General features: G+C 32.2%; 1 protein-coding gene across 1 annotated transcript in view; it reads right to left on the bottom strand.

Annotated features, from left to right (window-relative positions):
* The window catches only part of LOC126973095 (DNA N6-methyl adenine demethylase), a 138,745-nt gene that overhangs the window by 78,281 nt on the left and 38,997 nt on the right, over positions 1-21,467 (bottom strand). The window contains exon 4 of the mRNA XM_050820228.1: positions 14,851-14,981. Within this exon, the coding sequence (XP_050676185.1) occupies positions 14,928-14,981 (54 nt within the window). The 3' untranslated portion in view covers positions 14,851-14,927. Of the gene's footprint in view, positions 14,982-21,467 lie in introns of the transcript that reaches the window.

Genomic DNA, 21,467 nt, shown 5'->3' with positions numbered 1-21,467 from the left:
TGATAGCGTTTTCATTTCGCTCATTCAGGTGTTTCAAAATCGCTTAGTTTAAGCCTATTTAATAATAATAACATGAGTTTGAGAAAAGGTACTACCTATTTCACATAGGCATGCGCTTTCGGTAAATGCGTAGCGTGGCTCTATCAGTCATTCTTTCAAGATTGCACCACTCGCGCACCTGATGATGGTTTGTGTGAAAAGAACATGAGACTTACCAGCATTGAATCTCAGTATGACGAGCGCAGTATGCTTAAAGTAGTATTTAATTACGCTACGTCATCATCCGCCGGAGACGCGGCACTGCATTGTAATGGGCAGGGCGTATCACTTGCCATTTCTTCAGGTGAAGAACGTGCTGCTCCTCAGTATTTCTCATAAAAAATTGACATTGTTCGTAAAATCGCCTTTTTTGTTTATTTTTCGCATAGTAAGTTAATGAAAATAAAATAGAACCCTCATTTTTTTATTTCCAATAAAAAAGTTTAGATGGCACCTGCACTTTGCCTTCCCGTTTTAAAAAACAACTATTTATAGTATACTCTTATACATAAGAATCTACATGTCTTTGCCTATTTCGTCCTGCAGGATGAAAACTACACAAAAGTGTCTCAATTAAATGACAAAGTATAGTATCGTCGTTCTATCATTTTTTTACTTCGTTAGACTGTTCGAGAGACGGGCCACTGATTGTCTAGCCACCCGACTGAGCTTTTAGCTTTATTAACGAACTTTACAGTCGAAGTTAGTCACGTCCTGCTAAGTGAATCTTCGTAAGAAATAAAAGAGAATCGATCCTGTATCTAATACCTTTATATTATTTAATTATCTTTGATTCTGTACTAGAAATTATACGAAATTTTATTTTAGTTTTGTCTGTTATAGGTGTCCTAAGGGTTTTATTTTCGAAAGCTCGAAAACCAACAGCAAATCCTATTACAAACATGCTGCTTTCTTTTAATACTCTCAGTAGTGTCTAAATCTTGATTTATTTATGCCAGCCATCAACGGAGTAGCTCGAGATTTATCTTAGTTTTAGGTGATAACGAATGCGCTATCGATCAAATATATTTTCACTGACATACATATAATAAGACTCGTCTCACATAATATTATGTGTAAACATACAAACGGTCCTAAACTTTCATGCAAAAATTCTTTTTGGAACGAAGTTCCTTACGGCAGGCTTGGAGGGATTTTGCTGTGCGACCGAACTGAAAAAAATGTGATAGTAAAACCGTAAGAAAAATCCTTGGAAAAAAGTGCGTGGAAAAGTGCGTGGAATAAAACCGTTAAATGAGACGTGCGCAGGCGCGACAGTCGCATACACAAGCGAGTAGTGTATATATTATCAATTTTATTATATTAATATATGATAACGATTATAGCAATATTAGAACGATTTTTTTGCAATTTGTGTCGATTCTACATTAGCCGAAGGAACTTCGTTCCTACCTGGTGTCCCACGACACCACATTTGTCTTTTTTCTGGTAGCTTTAACGATCGCCTCTATAAACAAAATCAAGCTTCATGCGATTGGTGATTCGTAGTTGGTAAAATATTATTTAAAAACATTTCAAACATCCTGAAGCTTCAAACATACTAAAGTTTCATCACCTTTTTTGAATAGAATAGAATAGAAACGCTTTATTAGCAATAAAAAAACACTCACACAAAAACACAATAATTTACAATATTAATTAAAATCTTAAAATTAAATAACATAACAAATATTATAAAAATTAAAAATAAATAAATAAAAACAGTGTGAGCGTGATTCCCTGCTAAAAGGAGCTGACTCAGTATATTGTTGTGTCAGTGTAGAAGACACCAGCACAACACTGGTTTTCAGCAGCCCCTCGTGACATTTGAAGTAGAAAGTTCTTTTAGTCTTCCCATTGCAAATTAATTTGCGTAGGTATCAAAGTAAGTAAACGTTTCATAAACAGATTAAGATTAACATTTATATTAATATGTAAGCGATATAAATTAATTATCTCTTACATATTTTATGAACGGTGGTTCTTGTTAAAACAAAATTCCAAATATTTATCTATAAAGATCACTTCTTTTCATCACTAAATCAAAAATCAAGAAAACATCAAAACAGGACTGTTTTTGTTTCGTAGTTGAATAGGCGTTAAATATTTCCTCCGTTATTTTATCAATTAAACAAATCAAGAAATATTTTATAAATGGTTTCTTTAGACTGTGCCTTAAGTGTTATAATAAGCTTATGTATTAATCTCTAAATTTATTTATATAAGGTATGTGCAGACATCGAAGAAAATGAAGGCAAAGGTATTCAAAATACATTCAATACTAACAGAAATACGATCGAAGAATTGATTTAAGTTTTAATACGCAGTAGTATCCCTGTGTGGAATCAGTAACCTGTCTCGTATATATTTATTTCTAAAACCTTTCCCGCGAAGAAATAGGTTAACATATATTTTATATCAAAGTGGATTAGAGTTAGGTACTTTAACATGTTTAATACTAATTATACTCAGCGATTTAATATTAGTATGCTCAACCATTTAAAACAACAAATTTAAATGCAAATCCAGTTGCCTTGCGCAACTTTCATTACATAGGTACGCAAATGTAATAAGCCAATGTATTTTAATCTGTGGAAACAAAGCTTTCTTAATTACTGACAACCGAAGGAAGGGCCAGGGAACACAAAAGGTGGCTAGTACATTTACAATGTTGGTAGGAATAGACGCGGAAGACACGTGCGACGCTCGAGGCGGGGGGGCGGGGGACTTTCACCCTCGAACCAAGGTCACGCGGACATACGAACCGGCCTATGTGTGAGTGATCGCCGCATCAACTGTTGGTTTTCGATTCTGATTTGCGGATCGAGATGCGAATTAAAAAGACTAGGGTTTGGCAAAATTTACTATTATTCTTCGATCAAATATGAACCAAATTTAATGTAACTAGTTTGAAAACGGAAAGATAAATATGTCTACAAATAAACGTTTTTATTTATATATGTGTTTAGTATGGTCAAAACACAGCCAAAAGAGGTCAGAATTTTTTATTTTCTAACAATCTAATAAAAATCTAATCTTTTTGTTTGAACTAATAAAAAAACTGTCTGTTCTATATTAACATTCATTAACCAATTCTAATGATATATTTTTTATAAGAACATTTCTTGTATACGTAATTATTTTATTCTTTAATATTTCCGTCTTTTCTTCAAATAAAAGTAAGTTCTTAAATTTCCAAGCCGACAAATAACAATGTTATAAGCGACTATTAAATTTTCATATCGCCTACCCGAATATTGTAAAGGACCATTTAATGTTGCATACTTATAATGCAGACTACGGAAGCCCTTTGCCTCTATTGTCCGTCCCTCCGTATGTCAATCAGCGGCCTCTATTGACAGTTTGTATTAATAATTGTTACTCTATACCAAGAATAAATAATAAAATCCAACATTTCATTTCTATATTCCAAAAAAGTATTTAGAAATTACCTACACTGTGTTATTCTAATTTCTAATGCATTACATCTAATATATAAAATTCTCATGTCGCGGTGTTTGTAGTTAAACTCCTTCGAAACGGCTTGACCGATTCTCATGAAATTTTGAGTGCATATTGGGTAGGTCTGAGAATCGGACAACATCCCCCTAAATGTTAAGGGTGGTTCACGCCAATTTTTTTTAAATATTTGTGATATTTTTTTTAAATTTGTCTGATTATGAGTCACCATTAAAAAATACATACATTTTACTTTTGTATCGAGATTTTATTATCGGCAATACAACGTTTGCTGGGTCAGCTAGTATATAATATAGTAACCAATCTGACAGACTTTGATCTGTACATAATAAATAAAATACTGTTTTTAATATTTCATAGCTTCAAGAATTATTTCGTAAAATATGCCCCCTGTTGTTATAACGAAATTGTTTTACAGCAGAACTGTCAAACCATGCGTCAATAAATTCTCTCATAGAAAATATGTCCATACAAAACAAATACAGGAAAAATAATTATGTGTCCCAAGTCGAAATAAAAACTGTCCTATCTCTCAAGTTCAAGAATCCATGAATCCCCATTAAAATCCGTTTATAAGTTTAGGAGTTTACTGGAAACAAACATCAGGACACTGGATTTATTTATATAAATCCAGTGTCTATTAAGATATTAAATTCGTCATTGTTTCTTGTATCAATACGTTACAAATAAACTTTTTTCTTTTTTCACTTTCTGTGTCTCGTACGATGGTACTGTACCCTTCAGTAAGTAGGGACGTCTGTGAGTACGAACCGTACTTGTCGGCATTTATTTTAACCTACACGACAAGAACTCTAGAGATATTTTTCTTAAATAAATATTACTATAGTAATAATTTTTTTTCAGGAAAAACGTGAAAAGATCAGACAGAATAAAAAATGTCAAATCCAAAATTAGAAGACTCAAATGGAGATGGGCTGGGCAAATGGTAAGAGGACACAAATGGAGTAAGAAAGTGACAAGATGGGAAAGGGAAAAGGAAAAGAGGTAGACCCCAGAAAAGATGGGATGACGATATCAGGGAAGTGGCAGAAGTAACGTGGAACAGAGTGGCTCATGAACGACACGAATGGAAACGGTTTGAAAAATAAAAAAATACAAATACTAGAATAAGTTATTTTGTTTTTAATATTAAATGTTATTTTAAGAGTATTGTTTGGTGTCTATGTTAAGATCTGAATAAAGGCTATATTATTAATAATTTATTTATATATTGCGCTGTGTGTGTACATGAATATGAAAGATCATTATTCAAATATTAACAAACATTTTCATAAATACATATAACATTTAATTAATCGGGTTTTCATCAATTTTCATTCATTATTATTACAACAAATCTCATTATATTATTTATCGTGCTGTATATGTATATGGCGACAAAAATAAGAAACTAATATAAATTTTACTTAATTATGATATTCCTGTCAAATGTCAAATACCTCAAACGACAAAGAGATTTATCTTCACAGAGCTCTTGTGATTCCTCTGGTATTACAAGAGAGTTTGGACTGAGGTGATCACTTACAATCAGATGACCCCTATGCTCTTCCTTCATAAATAAAAAACTACATAAAACGGGCATTGGCAAATTCATAAAAAATATGTTGTATGCTCTATGTCGCAATCTATATATTTCAATCTATTTGGCTCGGCGGTAATACGAGTTGAGTGCTTTTCCCCATGCTAAAAGTGCCCAGAGAGCTTGAAAGATTTTTCACTTTATAAAAAGCTAAGTTATAAGTTAATTAAATAAAATCTAAAAACGTTTAAATTGGTCATTACTGATAAACTTAAGAAATATTATTTAAGGAATCAAGTGTAATACGAACAAACCATTTATCTTAGAAGTACAAGTTCAAATTGAGGGTTTTAAACGTAGAATGGTATAAAGTTTAAACGTTGAACCGCCTAATGTCTTCGTTATTTGAAATTCGTGTCTCGATACAATCAGTAACGGTCGCAAATAGCGGGTATTTCGACAAAACTTGCATGTCAAAACATTTTACACGAAGCTTCTAGGAAAATCTCCAGTTTTAGAACAATTTAGATTTCCAAAATATTCGATTATAGCCTAGACGCGTTCGCAATTTGTCGACTCGACGTAATTTGGGCGGGAAATTGATTTTTTATGCCATTAAACGCGGTGGTGGGTGTTTGGGGGAAGGGGGGGAGCGTTATCGGATTTTCGCGCCTCCAGCGGTGAGCTCTCGAATGCGATCACAACGAAGGTTAACAGCTTTATTTCACTATCAGTTGACCTTTCTACAACGATCCTGTTTATTTCGTTTATAAGCCTATATATATCCTTTTTCAAATCCTAACGCTTATCATTCCTAATTCTTGTGAGATATTAAACATAATATTATTTGGAATGGCGTGGTGTTTTTTCTTTTATAGCGACTTTTTTGTTATTATTTAAGCGCCCCATCTTTACAATGAGACAACTAAAGAAATTCACAAATAGAGGGCGAAAATTAATCATTATTACAGGTAGGTAATTAACGCTATTTAATACAGATTACAGTCTCATTTTTTTTAAACTTTTTTTTAGTTCATATTTAAATAAATTGTGCTAAATCTTAATAATAAATTAGCTTTGAAAGTTTTGCCGCAAGTGGCCATTTTCTGCTTGATGGTCCTTCTGGTCTGGATGGTCCATAAAAAATCTCAATCCAAAAATCTATTAAAATTTCAAGTACAAAACCTTAAATTTGTTTTACTTTTAATTTAATCTTAATTTATGCTTTAATTCGGTATTAGACTCAATATTAAAGCATTATAATACATAGTAACAATAAATCAAAATCAACAACTGTTTAATACAATGTTACATAAGTTTTCTTATCGACTGGGCTAAATATGGCAAAGCGACAAATATTATAAGCAGATTGGTAGGTACGTTATCTTAGTCTAATTAAAGTAACAAACTCCCAGCAGATTAAGATGGCGAGACCTTCGAAGCGAGCCGTTAGCTAAGAATTCAACATTTTCCGTTCGTTCTGATAACTTTAATTGTTCTACAGTCGGGGAGTAAAGTCGATCGAACGCGGAAGCGTAGGTACACTGCAACGCACTTACGAATTCAAAGCACACATACTCATGTATTCATCAAAACAAACGCACACAAGCGCGGTTCGTCTGCCGAATTACACACACACTTAAATAATGCAGCGTAGTATTGAAGCGCGCGGCTGTGTGTGTCAATGAGAGGGAGAGTGTGACGAAATTTCACTTTCCGTTTTGGCAACGTCGCTCGCTTGGCGTACCTCCCCGTTCGTCGACATTTGAGAGGTCAGGGGTGAGGGGTGGCTGTTCAGCTAGTTCGTACAGAAATCGAAATTATTGCTTTTTCCTAATTTCTTTATGCTTGGTGAAATAGATTCTTCCTTTGAACAGGTTATATGAAGACGTAAGTTTTTAAGCTAAAAGAAACTTGTTTATTATATATGTATGTAAAACGGATTATATAATGATATTAATTTAAAACGCTTACAAAAACCTTTTTTACACAATTTAAATTTAAAAGCAATAATGTTTTTTTTAGATATACTTTAGTTTTTATTGTACAATATTTTTAAACTATTTATGTACCTATAAAATATAGATTACTTGGAAGTGAAAATTAATAATTCCATTAAGATTTTTAAAACAAGTAAAAGTACGTAAGGTAACATTAAGCAATGAATAATGCATTTTTTTCATAATACATATTTATAAAAAATATTGTCGTTGAGTAACGGTATAGTGTGTACATTCGTGGTGCCCACTTCAAAGCTCAGACGATTCTCGGAAGTGTCATCCTCGAAGGTATGAGGGAAAGAAAAATATAATGCCGTCCTTTTCCCGCCACTATCGACGCGGTAGGGACGCGACTTGAATACTTTTCGTTCATTTAAGACTTCTATAATTCCGTTCGCAAATGCTAAAATTAAAAGTGATGTTTTGTTCTATAAATGTTTCGAGTTCTATTTATTTTGTGACTTTCATTGCATGTATAATGTAAACTAGTTTCGCGTTATAAAAAGGTTAAGTTACAAACTTTTTTATGTCCATAATTTTTAGCTAAGTATTGGCATTGGAACGATTTTTAATTTAAATTTACCTTTTTTTTCTTATTTAACTACTCACATGCTTTCCATTTATTTTATGACTTTTGAACTATATTTACAAACGACAAGAGTAATTCAAAATATGTACGTCCTGGCACATAATATATTAATAATTCCAGCTTTTCTTATTTAATTCGATTTTCGATGAATTAGCTGAACTTATTATATGAATAGTGAAATAGCGATCAATAAAAATACCATAACAGTGTCCAAATGAGTGTCCAAATGAGTGTCCAAATGAGTGTCCAAATGAGTGTCCAAATGAGTGTCCAAATGAGTGTCCAAATGAGTGTTATTTGTGAAACATACATCAGTTTATGATTGGTTTAGTTTAGGTTTGATTTACAGTTGCATTATTAGGATATGGGTAAGAATCCGAAGTAAACTTATAATAATAATAATAATATAATAATATTGACACACTTTTCACACAAATTATCTTGCCCCAAGTTAAGCATATATAGCCTGTGTTATGGGTTACAAGATAATGATATATTTAATGCAATATACTTACATAAACATACATAAATTCATATAAACATACATAAATACATTTAAACATCCATGACTCGGAAACAAACATCCATATTCATCATATAAATGCTTGCACCTACCGGAATTCGAACCCGGGACCTCTAGCTTAGTAGGTAGGATCGCTAACCACTCGGCTATACAGGTCGTCAAACTTATATTAAGGTATATATGATAAGTGATCCATTACTTTAAAATTATCTATCTAGACAGAATCTCACGAGTAATTAAATCTTAAAATAGTTTTTTATGATATTAAATAAATCCACTCAGCAATCGTGGTGATTCGCAAATCTTTTGTGGGAGGCTCCCTTGCACAGGATGCCGGCTAGATTATGGGTAACACAACGGCGCCTATTTCTGCCGTGAAGCAGTAATGTGAAAGCATTATTGTGTTTCGGTCTGAAGGGCGCCGTAGCTAGTGAAATAACTGGGCAAATGAGATTTAACATCTTATGTCTCAAGGTGATAGGCGAAATTGTAGTGCCGCTCAGAATTTTTGGGTTTTTCAAGAATCCTGAGCAGCACTGCATTGTAATGGGCAGGGCGTATCAATTACCATAAGCTGAACGTCCTGTTCATCTCGTCCCTTATTGTCATAAAAAATCTTGTTGACTGCTGTCAGTGCTGTGTATCTATATTGAAGTCAAGTAAATACTACGTCAAATATGTAAATTTCCATCCCCACTCTTGTGCTAATAGGTACCTACTTCTCAGCGTAACAAAGACCAAATGACAATCAAAGAGGAAGTAAATACTAAAACTCTGTGCTGTCATTTCACATTAGTTTAAAATAACAGTAATTACAGTATGGCGATTAATGACGAAGCATAATCCAGCTAAGTTTGAAAGCGAACAGTTGCTCAAAACGTAGTAGATTTCGGCTATCTCTGTTGTTTACAAAATTATAGCCGTCATCTGTCAATCTATCAATGACTGCTCGTTTCATACAATCGAGGGAATCGCTTTCTTCTTAGAGAGTTTCGCTAGGCTGATGACAATAGATACCGCTAATTACTGTTACATTATATTTTTGACACTGACATATATTTCCTTTTTTTAAATAATATTATGTTCTGTATCTTTTATAGTTCTACATCTCAGTATTTGAGGGTAGATATTTGCAACATATGGAAACTAACGTAACTCAAATCATAGTAAATTACTCGTTAATTGTTTTAATAAAATTTAATGTTGTATAATTACATACAAAGGCTCTCTTAATATGTATCTACGTCCAATTCTTCATGTCAACCTTGGCATTATCTTAATCAATTCAGTAGTTTTGGTTCCGACGCGACAAATTTATTCTATTCAGCGAAATCATTGTTATCGAGGTTACGAGGCAATGTTTAACGTTATCCCATTCTTTCAGTGCCAGTTCATTCATAGTTTTACCTTTGTTTAATTTGAATTCAGTTTATTGTGAAATTTAATGTGGTTTATATAATCCTTAGCAGTTCATCACACGCTCTGGGCTAAAGGCATAAAAGGCATTTATTTTCTCAAAATTTATTCCTTTAGAATTATTTTTGATGTCATTTCTAATATGCAAGACACTAGTACCACTTCGGAAACAAATGGCACTCTGAGAGAGAAGAAACGGCGCAAGAAACCCCCCTTTTTTTGTCCCCCAAAAAATGCATGACATAACAAACACCGAGATATATATAATCGGTCTGTATTTTCAGAAACGGGCTTATCATAAGAATGCATAAGAAGTTAAAGATTAAAAAAGGCTCTGTTGAAGAAAAATGAGTCGGGTACCACCTTCTTTTCAAAGTAAAAGTAAAATAAGCTTTATTCAATAAGGCTTAAACTAATCTTAAGCTTTTGAATATTCATTACAAATAATTCATTAAAATTACTGAATCTACGATATGTTTGGTAAAAGTAGAGCTTGTTAGACGAACATACTCGTATTATTAGAAACTCAACGGCCGGTCTTTTAATTCCATTACAGTATTTTACACTCGCTGTAATATACATAAAAAAAGTTTGTAAGATGCTGCATCCAATATATGAATTGTGGTCAAAGTTAAGAGAAGAAGTTAATAAAGAGAAGAAGAAGTATAATTAATCACGAAAACGGATTACGAAATTACAAAAACGGACTACATTTGGTTCTGAGTAAACTTACGTTTTTTACGGAGTTGCAAATTATTTGCACTAGGGTTTTTGACTACATTGCTACGTTTCAAATATTACGCATTTTAAAATGCGGTGTGCAAATTAATTGCATGATGGCTCAGTCTCGTTCAGTGCTTACCAAATAAAGTGTTGAATGCATCTAAAGAAATGCACATCAAAATTAATAAAAAAAATTTACATACATGAAATAAAAACTTCTGGGAGAAACGGATCTTTGTATTGAAATTTGAGTCCACAATTGATCAATCTTTGATAATCTTTTCTTTCTATTGTGGATTATTATTTTATTTACAAAATTATTCTTTAGCTATTAAAGCCTCTTCTCTCAATTAATAATTCGAACCGTTTGCCAACAGTAATTTAACATATAATTCATTACATAATATGTCTTTTAATGCGTCTTAATAAAACTTGTAGATTAATAGAGTGATATTTAAATGTAATTCAAATATATTGAGTGGAAACAATCCATGTTAATTAATCTTTTTATATCACATCAAATATAACGTTGACAATGAAAAATGATGAACGGTTGCCAAAATGTCTCTCAGTCGATGTGAGAGTGAGCGATAAATCATTCATCTACTCGTGATAATTTTGAGTATTACATTTTGTGAATGCCTACTTTTAGGTCATCGATATCAGAATTTCATTTGAAGAAGTGGCTACAGGTGTTACAACAAGCAATGACAATCTACAATTAAGTCACAGAAGCTAGATATATTGACAATTTATTAAACATATCTAAAACAAAGTCAATTAATAATTAGTCGAGTAGGAAAATCATGATGACTTTTTCATTTAAAATCACTTTAGATAATTTATACGTAATGTATACAGATTAAATAAGCCAGGTTTAGTACTTTAGTGTGCGTGTATTGCTTAAAATAGAGGTTAACAGTCAACCTTATTTTTTTTTCACAGCTGCCACAGTCTATCTATATGTTTAAATGATATAAGAAAATAACAAATATCTATGGTAACTTGGACTAAGCAGTATTATGTCCATTGTGCAGCTAAACACATTTTTTTAATAACAGAATAGCTCTTTAATAATAATTATAATGGCTAAAATTTTAACCGGAACTTAAAACACGTACCTTTGTATTAATATTATGTCGTACACATGTTTTCCTAAATTTATTGACATTTTGAGGACAGATTATTATAAAATTTTCATTAGTTTTAATATAAATAATTGTAATCATTTAAATTAATTAAATTTAGATATAAGTGACTCTCTTGGTCCCACATCATAATTATATAGCCCAAATAACTCTCTTCTGCTGCACTAAAAATTTAAATCTGTAGGAATCTGTAATGCGGTGAATACCAATGAAGGTCACCCCTAATTTTTTTTTACGAATGGGATAGCTAATACGTTGACAGATTATAAGATTATCTACTTATATCATTGACATAAAGCTTTCATGAATCTTATGGGATATATAGGGGACGAGATTTGAAACAGTAAAACATACAAACACATACACACACTCACGCCTTGTTCCCGTCGGGGTAGGCAGAGACAATAGAATGCCATTTGCTTCTATCCTTACACAACTCACGCGCTTCCTCTACATTCATTACTCTTTTCATACATGCTCACCGGTTGCGGGCGCTTCGGACCTCTTCTTTTCTCAAAACGTCCCCAATTTGGTCGACGAATGTTCTACGAGTTCTCCCGCGACCGACTTGCCCACACACACTTACCTTATATATTTGATGCGTCATTCTTTCTTCACTCATTCAAACAAACAGTAAAAATTTTACTTTACTTTTATGAAATACAGTGCGGGCCTCACTGAGCTTCAACCATCTTCCAGAGGGGAAGCCACAGATTACGGCCCTCCATTTGCCAAAGTCCTAACGTTCTATCTCTACCGTACTCCACCCTTAAGAACCCTTTTTCGGAGGACCCTTATGAGTACTTGTACCCCTTTAAACGATCACGATGACCTTAACTCCTCCATCCATATTCACTCCATAGATTGCAGTACATGTATTTTCTATTAATATCCTCTCCACATGACAATATCACATCAGCAGTACTTTATTTCAACAACTGTCACTACATAATAATTAGCTGGAAATCGCTCTCTAGAAAATTAGAATTCAAAAGAGGATTATATCTTTTCATCTATATGGAGTTCTATAGAAGGATTCAATAAAAGGTTTTGTTTAATAATTAATCTATATATATAAAAATGAATTGCTGTTCGTTAGTCTCGCTAAAACTCGAGAAAGGCTGGACCGGTTTGGCTAACTTTGGTCTTGAATTGTTTGTGAAAGTCCAGGGAAGGTTTAAAACGTGAATAAATATGAAAATTCTTGGAAAAAAATAAATACAAACAAAAATTTTGTTCTTCCTTTGATGTGTCCCCCGTCGTTCAGAAATCAAATTGAAAGAATAGTTTAAAATAAATAACTAATTAGAATCTATATATCTTTCTATCTCTCAGGAGGTAAAAAATAAACTTAATTTTAGCTAATAGTTGGTAGATTAACTACGGTTGTTGACTATATATCTTAAGTTTTGTCACAAATTAAATTTATGGACCATTAGAATCCATCTTCTATGTCGATCGATACTTTAGACAAAGAGTGCATCTTTGTGAGTGACGACTACCGCTACGTGCGAGAACTGTATTTACTTCGGTTATCCATTGTGATAGTGACGTTTCAATTCTTAAAAAAACATTATTTTATGTATTATATTTAGAACAACGTCTGTCGGGTCAGCTAGTATTTTATAAATTTATGGCCAATCAACCTTGTAATAATTTACTAGATTGCATTATTTTTAAGTTATTACATTGTCGAAATATTGTATATATGTATGTATATAATATAAGCATTTATGAAATCAGCATGCATTCAAGTTCTGCCTGTAGTGATTGACGTTAACGAGCGATCTGTTGATATTTTTGACTTTGACTTTGTATATAATTAGAGTCTAATAATATGAAAGGTGAAGCAAATTTCAAGTTACATATACTAGATACAGCTAAAAATAATTAAGTTTTTGTATAGATGTGAATGTACGAGTATGCTATTATTTAAGTAATGAAAGTGTATTGCTTCACAACGATCCATTGCTACTAGTTAAGACATGTTAGCATAGCTATTATGGATAAAAAGTTTCTTATGTCAATGCTCTACAATACTGAAGGCTGTGGCAGGCTGCGCAGGAGTCGTGTTACGAGCGGATGGGGCCGCGGAAGTGGTGTACCGGACGCGCGCCATCTTGTTTTGCTCCTGTTGCCGCGCTTTTGTATTTTATGAGCACGTATTATTGGGCTGAGTACATTTTTTACTGACTTGCAGCTAAATTGAAGTAATTAGGCAGTTGTGCCTTCAAGAATTTCTTTGTACTTAATATTTCAATATTGAAAAAAAAAATTAATTAATTACTTATTGACCCTATTTATCTTAGATCATTTATACGTCTAGATAGACTTTGACAGCAGTGAAAACGTTGAAATAAGTTTAGAACTAACCTCTATTTTGAGGAATATACGCACACTAACACAAAGAGTTATACATGTTTTAAATCGGTTGTCTAAAAGTAAGAGACTCTATCTAGACGTATAAATTATCTAAGCTTTTTATGATCATCGCTGAAGTTTTCAATAATAAAGAACAAGATTTTTTTTTCTAAATATTTAAATAAGTTAACTGTCTATTGTGTGAATTTGTTACCTGTTGAGAAATTAAGATTTTCTCTAGAGAAAGAAATGATTATGTGTATAATTTGATACGAGCATCTGCTGGAATCTTATCAAACAAATTTGATTTTAAACACTTAGATTGTAAAACCGTTAATACCTTACAGGATGTTTGATGACATTTGACACAAGTAAAAAAAAGTATTGTGTCAAACAAAGACGTCTCCAGGTAAAACTTCTTTGTTGCAGTGTTGCGCAAGCGCAGGCTGAGTTGTGGAACACAATGCCAGATAAATCGGTCTGCAATTTTAAACGCAGCTGCATTGTGGCGACTTGCACTTTTTTTTATGCAAAATAATTTTGTAAAGGTCGATGCACTTGTATAAAACTTGTACTGCAGGAGATTTGAAAGATGAAATAGCCGTAATTATTAATCCGTTTAAAAACCTACAAACCTATGACAGTCATAAATTAAAAAAAAACTTGACAAAGTGGCCACTACATCCATGTATTGAAAGAGTTATTATATTTTTGACTCGTTTTTACTGATACTGAATACGACTTATTGAAGCTGATCACTTAATTTTGTGCGTATTGAATGAGGCTAAGCTGTCACGCCGGGTATGTAACCAATGTAAATAAAAGTTGTGCTCAGCCAGAACAAAATTTAATAGTACACACCGTTTTTTAGTTATGAACCAGATGGTTGTTAAAAGGTACTATAGATATACCTATGATAATAATATATTTACGGGAATATTTAATACTTTTACGAATATAGGAAAACTTAAAAAACAAATAATTTGTTACATTGTCTTCAATCGTCCATGACAATATGTATTATACAGTTGGTTTAACTGAATTCCAGAAATAGCAGTTAATGTTGAACCTGTTTTAAGTAAGAACTTATTTCTAACAACTATTTACCTCATTGATGTTCGGCTACCTGCATGTGGTTTGTTCTGAAATAACTGAACCTTACCTGAAATAAACAAAAATATCTTCAGATTGACTAAAAATCAATTTAAAATTATAAGAAATACAAACGGCTCAAGAGTCAGATAAATGATTAACAAGATGGTAAGTTGCCATCATAATATTTAATGCCTATTGAAATACCGTTCATTTCAGAATATTTTATTTAACTTACGAAAATTTAACTGTCACTTAAACTAAGCCAAGTTCGATGAGAAATAATATCATAATTATATTAAATTTTGCATCTACTTATAGTAGACTTATAGAAGTTAAGAAGACTAGAGGGCATTAAACAAAAATTGTTATATTTTTTAAAACTTCGAATAAAAATTTAGTACTATGAAGTAGGTACAATATATTTTTTTTTGTCAAAACCTGATAATATTATGCATAATTATTTTATATTAATTGTTATTATTTATTATTAGTACTATACATTATAAATAATGGCGAAAAAAATATCCATGTGATCATATCTTAATTTCTTACATCCAGCTAGCTAAGTACTGGATAATTAATTTGGAATAAAATTTACGTCATTGTATAGGGAATTTAATTTAATAACAGAAACTACTAAATTCATAGTATTTATGTTTGGCCAAATCAATCCTCTTAACGGTTTTATACAAATTCAAATATTTTTATTCAAAATAGGATGTGACATCACTTATTGAAAGTCAAAAAACTACCACTAATTCCAAAATGAATGCCTCAGACCTGAGAAGAATGGGCGCAACAAACTCAGCGGGCTTTTTTTTTCATCGAATAAATATGTTTACAAAGTAATATTGTACAATTAAACTTATTATTTAATAGCCTGAGAGCAGTCACTCCATTCCCAATCTGTGGTATCATTAAGAAAGTCATTTATGTTATAGTAACCTTTACCACACAAACGCTTTTTAACTATTCTTTTGAATAACGTAATACAACAAAGCACATCCAACCGAAACGAATTTACGATAGAAAAAGCTTTAATGCTAAGTTGTTAGTGTAAGATATTTATCGATACTGTATATCAGAGTAAAATCTGAGGACAGCTGAAGCCACACATGTTAAACCGAGCAGATGCAAGCGTGCTGTTACTGCAGTCTCGACGAGTGATGTGGCTCTCATTTTAAATCAATTATCTTGTAGAAGACTTTCTATTGTCAATGCAATCATTTCAAAAATCTTTGGAACTAATGAATTATGAGATTTTCTGTCTGTTAATTTGTCTATACTTTATTGACCAGGTTAAGTTTGACTCCCAAAACAGTAGACTGAGATTACTAAGTCGTAAGACTTTATATTGTCCAAGGTTCTGATATAAAGTTTTCATACATTATGCTCTCTTTCTTTTCGTACTCATAACCAAGTCTCTTTTTAATACAGATGTATTGAAAAGTTCTTTTTTATGGAAAAGGAGGACAAACGAGCGTTGGGGTCACCTGATTTTGACCTCAAATGGTTCACCGCCGACCACATTCTCTTGCAACACCGGAGCAATCACAGGAGCGTTGCAAGCCTTGTTTTGGAGGAACCCATGTCGTATCGTCCCATTGTATTAACAACAGTTTAAACAAATTTTAAACGTTTGAAAGTTCACTAAATAAAGATTGCTATAAGTCAAAATAGATATTTTATCAATATCGATCTACTATAATCATATATCAGTTGATTCGATGAAACTTAACTAATCGGGAAACCTTACAATTGTCAGATTGTAAGTAGTTAAGTTATACACAGTTACTGTTGCTAGTGATCACGTACAATTGGGGTGTGTTTCAAATGCCTTATTCCAAACAGCACTACCTGTCGATCTGCACTAGCAGTACCTAGTAACCCCTAATAAGTACCTAATAAGTGTTTTAATAATTTCGGTAATCTGTTTGCTTGTAAACACACTAACAGACGAGTATACGACACGTCTCGTGATGATCGGAATCTTTTTGGTTTGGGGATGTGAAAAAACTTATAACAAAAATAATTATGTATTTAAGCCTAGATCATTTATTCGTCTATGTAGACTATGACTAACACAAAGTGACATATAAATCGCAAGTGTAAGACGTAGCTTGCCCCACATACTAAAGTAATAAATCTGGCCTGTTTTCATCGGTTGCCTAAGCAGCAAGAGCCTATCTAGACGTAAAAATTATCAAAGTATTTATGAATATTTTTTTTCAATAACGGAAACATTCATAAAATATGCAGCATGTTTTTTCACTGGAAAATAACACAGTTACTACATGTTAAACTTCTATAATCATAGATATAATACACTTACCCCCTTATTCATAATAATCTGCTAACTTAAAGCATTGCTAATTCTCACTCTGTCTTCTTCTATTGACCTAAGTCAGAATGAGAAAAAACAATCCTTAGTGGCTGTTTTAAGTTAGCGGACCATTATGAATAAGGGGGTTAAAAGATTAAAATGCTAGTAAATTAATAAAATTGTATTAATGCAGGAAACCTGAAAGGCGGGTAGGGATTAGTACATGGCGAGGAAAGGTACAGTGAATTTGAGCTCAATATTTTCTACCAATCTATAAATAAATTTATGAATTATACGACAGCATATAATAACAGTAATTAAAAGTTGTAAATGGTATAGGTACTATTTCACTGAGACATTTTGCTGACATTATTTTTTATGTTTTTCTCATAAATGTGTTCAGTAATGGTAAGTGATAAAGTTTGAAATAACAGCGGTGTATCTGACACATCTAATAATTACAGTATGAAAATATATTACTATGAATATTGATATACAAGCATCTTCTAAAGTATAACTCATTATGGACAGTACTTCGTGTTGGCATTTAAAAGCTCGCGAAATGAACTTTAAATATCACCCGTATATAATATCAATCGATGGTTGGTTCTTAAATAACATTGATTATTATTTTCATTATAGAGTTTATTAAAGTGACATATTAGCTATTTATAATATAAATGTGCGAGGCTTTTTTGCATAGCATGGTTTTTAGTGTCGTAAAGCATTAATGTATAAGTTTTATCGTAAAGCGGTTTGATTGTTGCTGTACACAGTAGAATTACTGAGCTTATGAGACTTAACATCTTATGTATTATCTAATCTTATGTCTAAGGGATGAATGCAATTATGATGCCCCACAGAATTTCGGGTCCTGTAATTTGAAATTTGAAAAATTAACTTTATAAAAAAGGACAATCCAAAGGAGCACCTGGTATAAATATATAACACTAATAACGTTAAAACTATGTCTTTTTTTATGACAATAAGGGATGAGATGAGCAGGACGTTCAGCTGATGGTAATTGATGCGCCCTGTCCATTACAATGCTGTGCCGCTCAATATTCTTAAAATACCCAAAAATTCTGAGCAGCACTACAACTGCGCGTCACCTTGAGACATATGATTATTCGGCTTCACGGCAGAAATAGGCTCCGTTGTGGTACCCATAATCTAGTCGGCATCCTGTGTAAAGGAGCCTCCCACTGGTATCTCCAAGTGGTCCTTACGAATAAGGATCTGAGGAATCCCGGAGAAGAAAATATCTTAAATGGAGGACAGCAACAGAACGAGACTGTGAATAGTGAAAGTACAACAATAAACTATTATGCCGATGGAAGTATTTTAAATATACTGAAATGTGAGTTGCACTTTTGAAACAAATCCATAAGTTTACGTCGCTGCCGATGCGAATAAACTGGTGTTCACGTCCATTGACATTTTGTTTACAACGCCGAAAACGCTAAAACTAATATTTTGCATAACTCTGTATCATTCGCATAATTCTGTCGAAGAGAAATTGATAGAATGATTTCGTTTTATGGAAATTAAAATGAATATATAACTTTGCCTAATTAATGAATTAATGCAATATAATACGTTTGGTGGAGTATATCATACGACATTAGTTAGCATGAATTTATACATAGTAATTTGAATATAAATCAAAAAGCGAAATTCAATGGTGCTCCAAAATTTCTATCGGCTTATAGAATAAGCTACCTGGAAACGCCATAAAAAACAGGTCATCGAACTCAATGCAACAGCTGCCACCAAACAAAATGGCGGACACTCATGTCAAAAAAATTAATAAATACAGGCCTGGTTTACCAATGATGGATTGAATAAATTTTGTAACGCTTACATTTTATTTAAATTGATTTATTATAAATTAATACCATAACATAATAATTAAAAAAAATTACGAAGCGACGTCAAAATATATTGACATCTATTTAAATCTAAAAAAATATACTTAAACGTTTTCGTTTCCCAGGTTTTAAATTTTATAATTTTTGAGGTGATAACACATAAATAATCACCCATCTCTATATACTTAAAGAAGCCAATTTTTTTGAAAACTAGTATTTAAAGAACAGTGAAGAACCCACATAGAATTTAAATTTATTGCATATTCGACACAAGGAAAAGTCGTCTTAAGTTGTTTTGCGGTGCCTCGCGCATTTCATTCAGGGTTCGTGAGATAAACATGTAAAATTAGACAGTTAATAATGGTTAAATCATTGCAGTGTTTAAAAGAATTGCCTTCTAATTAGATTTTTTTATTGATCTGTGATTATATTTATACACAGGCCGAAATGCTGAAAAACACACTTTACAGAGAAAACAATAACAATTAGTGTGTTACTGGAACTTTATGTGGTAAAATTTGTTATTAAATTATATACAGTTTTATTATTATGATTATTATCATATTCAGCGTTCATATTTAACATTAAAACATAAATGTGGGTTAATTTCACACTCTTTTTATCCGACTAGGCTTTTAACTCAAAAGGCAAAAACTAACATGAATTTCGATCGTACTTAATATGATAAAGATAGTAATCAAAATGATATTGGAACACATTTAAATGCGCTATTATAAACTAGGCACTTTTTTGAGCTAGGGCCAGACGACATGTGCGTGTCGAATTAGTTCGTTCATTTAACACAACTGTTTCTGTTCCGATGTGAAAGTCCGCTAAATATTATCTGTCATTTTTACTTCGATAATTATTTATAGTCTGTGGTTAATGGTTGACTGGCTTCTTTGTTCAGCATAGTTGATGATATAGACATAATTATATTATTAATTAACGGTTGAAAAAATACTAATAAATAGGGCAACAACGATATCTACTTGCAAACTGTTTGGCAGATGTTGAGGAAAAAATTAACTGGAATATAAAAAATCTGCCTTTTCGTTATTTTTCTAAATATTTGAAAGGTCATTCGGTCAACCTGAGCTCCATTTATACCCACGGGGATTTTATAAGAGTTAAGGCATACCGAAGCAGCAAAAGTCAAGTAGGTCTAACATCAACATTATTTATGAATAACATTACTCACACATCCATATGGACCTATAATCATTTTATTCTGTTTTAATATTAGTCCCATTTATAACAATCTGTCACCAGTTCTCATGCGTTTTGGAATAAAAAAGCTAGAAGTGGTATAAATCAAATAAAGGTGTCCCCGTGTAGGGTTACATAGTGTTTGAACGGATGTTAAACACCGGAGTTACATCATAAATTATAATTTAGTTCCCTTCAGTCTCGAATTACGCTATAATGTTACATTAATATCGTTATGTTTTGTACCTATATTTTATTAAATTATATATTATATAAGGATTATAAGGTAAAGTTTTGCTGTAATATATTTTATTTGGGTTTATGTCCATATTAATTTCATTATGATTCGTTTGGGTTTTTGTATAAAATTAATAGATTACAAGGTAGAATTACTCATAAACCTGTAAATTAAATATTGATATTAATAAAATAGATTCAACTTACGCTACAACAAAATATTATATATTGTATGAGTATATTCAATGTGATTTCATTAAATGTTAATAATTGTAAAAACATACTTAAAACTGGCAAAATTTGAGAGAATTCAATTTATATTATAAAACGCTTTTACCGTCATGCTTAAATTGTCAAAGATTTAATTAAAGAAAAATAAAACTCAAAAGTAATTGACAATCGATTTGATTAGCTCTTTCATTACTTAATTAGCACTACATTAGTATCCACATTAAAGCATTTATTTACTTCAATTGCAGCCCCCGTTTCTCTCATACCCTACATCGATGCATAAAAACTGCAATTACCTATCAGTTGGCTGTTGGGTCACACAATAACCAACTTGATATACCCCTTCCAGTCAATCGAGATCTCTGGCCGCGCTGCGAATGAGGTGATAAATAGGTGCGAGAGGGAAGATGCGGGGCTCAAGTGAGAATGGTTATCGCTGAAAGGGTAGGAAGGCTTGAAGCTGGGAGGTCGTTAGCCTTGCTTTGATTGTTGGATGAGTGTTGCCAATGACTCACTCACCAGCTTATAAACGGGAAAATATTGTGAACTTATAAGAGAATCATTATGTTCTACTTCACATTTTATAAGCATTGACAAAATGACAATATCTTAAATGAGGTTTTACTAACGTATTATATTTTAAATGCATTACTTACTTATGGATAATGAATGTGTTTGTGAA

Source organism: Leptidea sinapis, chromosome 28 (genome assembly GCF_905404315.1).
Source record: "Leptidea sinapis chromosome 28, ilLepSina1.1, whole genome shotgun sequence".
Classification (NCBI taxonomy): Eukaryota; Metazoa; Arthropoda; class Insecta; order Lepidoptera; family Pieridae; genus Leptidea; species Leptidea sinapis.
The sequence above is the reverse complement of the archived record's forward strand: the minus strand, read 5'-3'. Positions and strand labels throughout refer to the sequence as shown.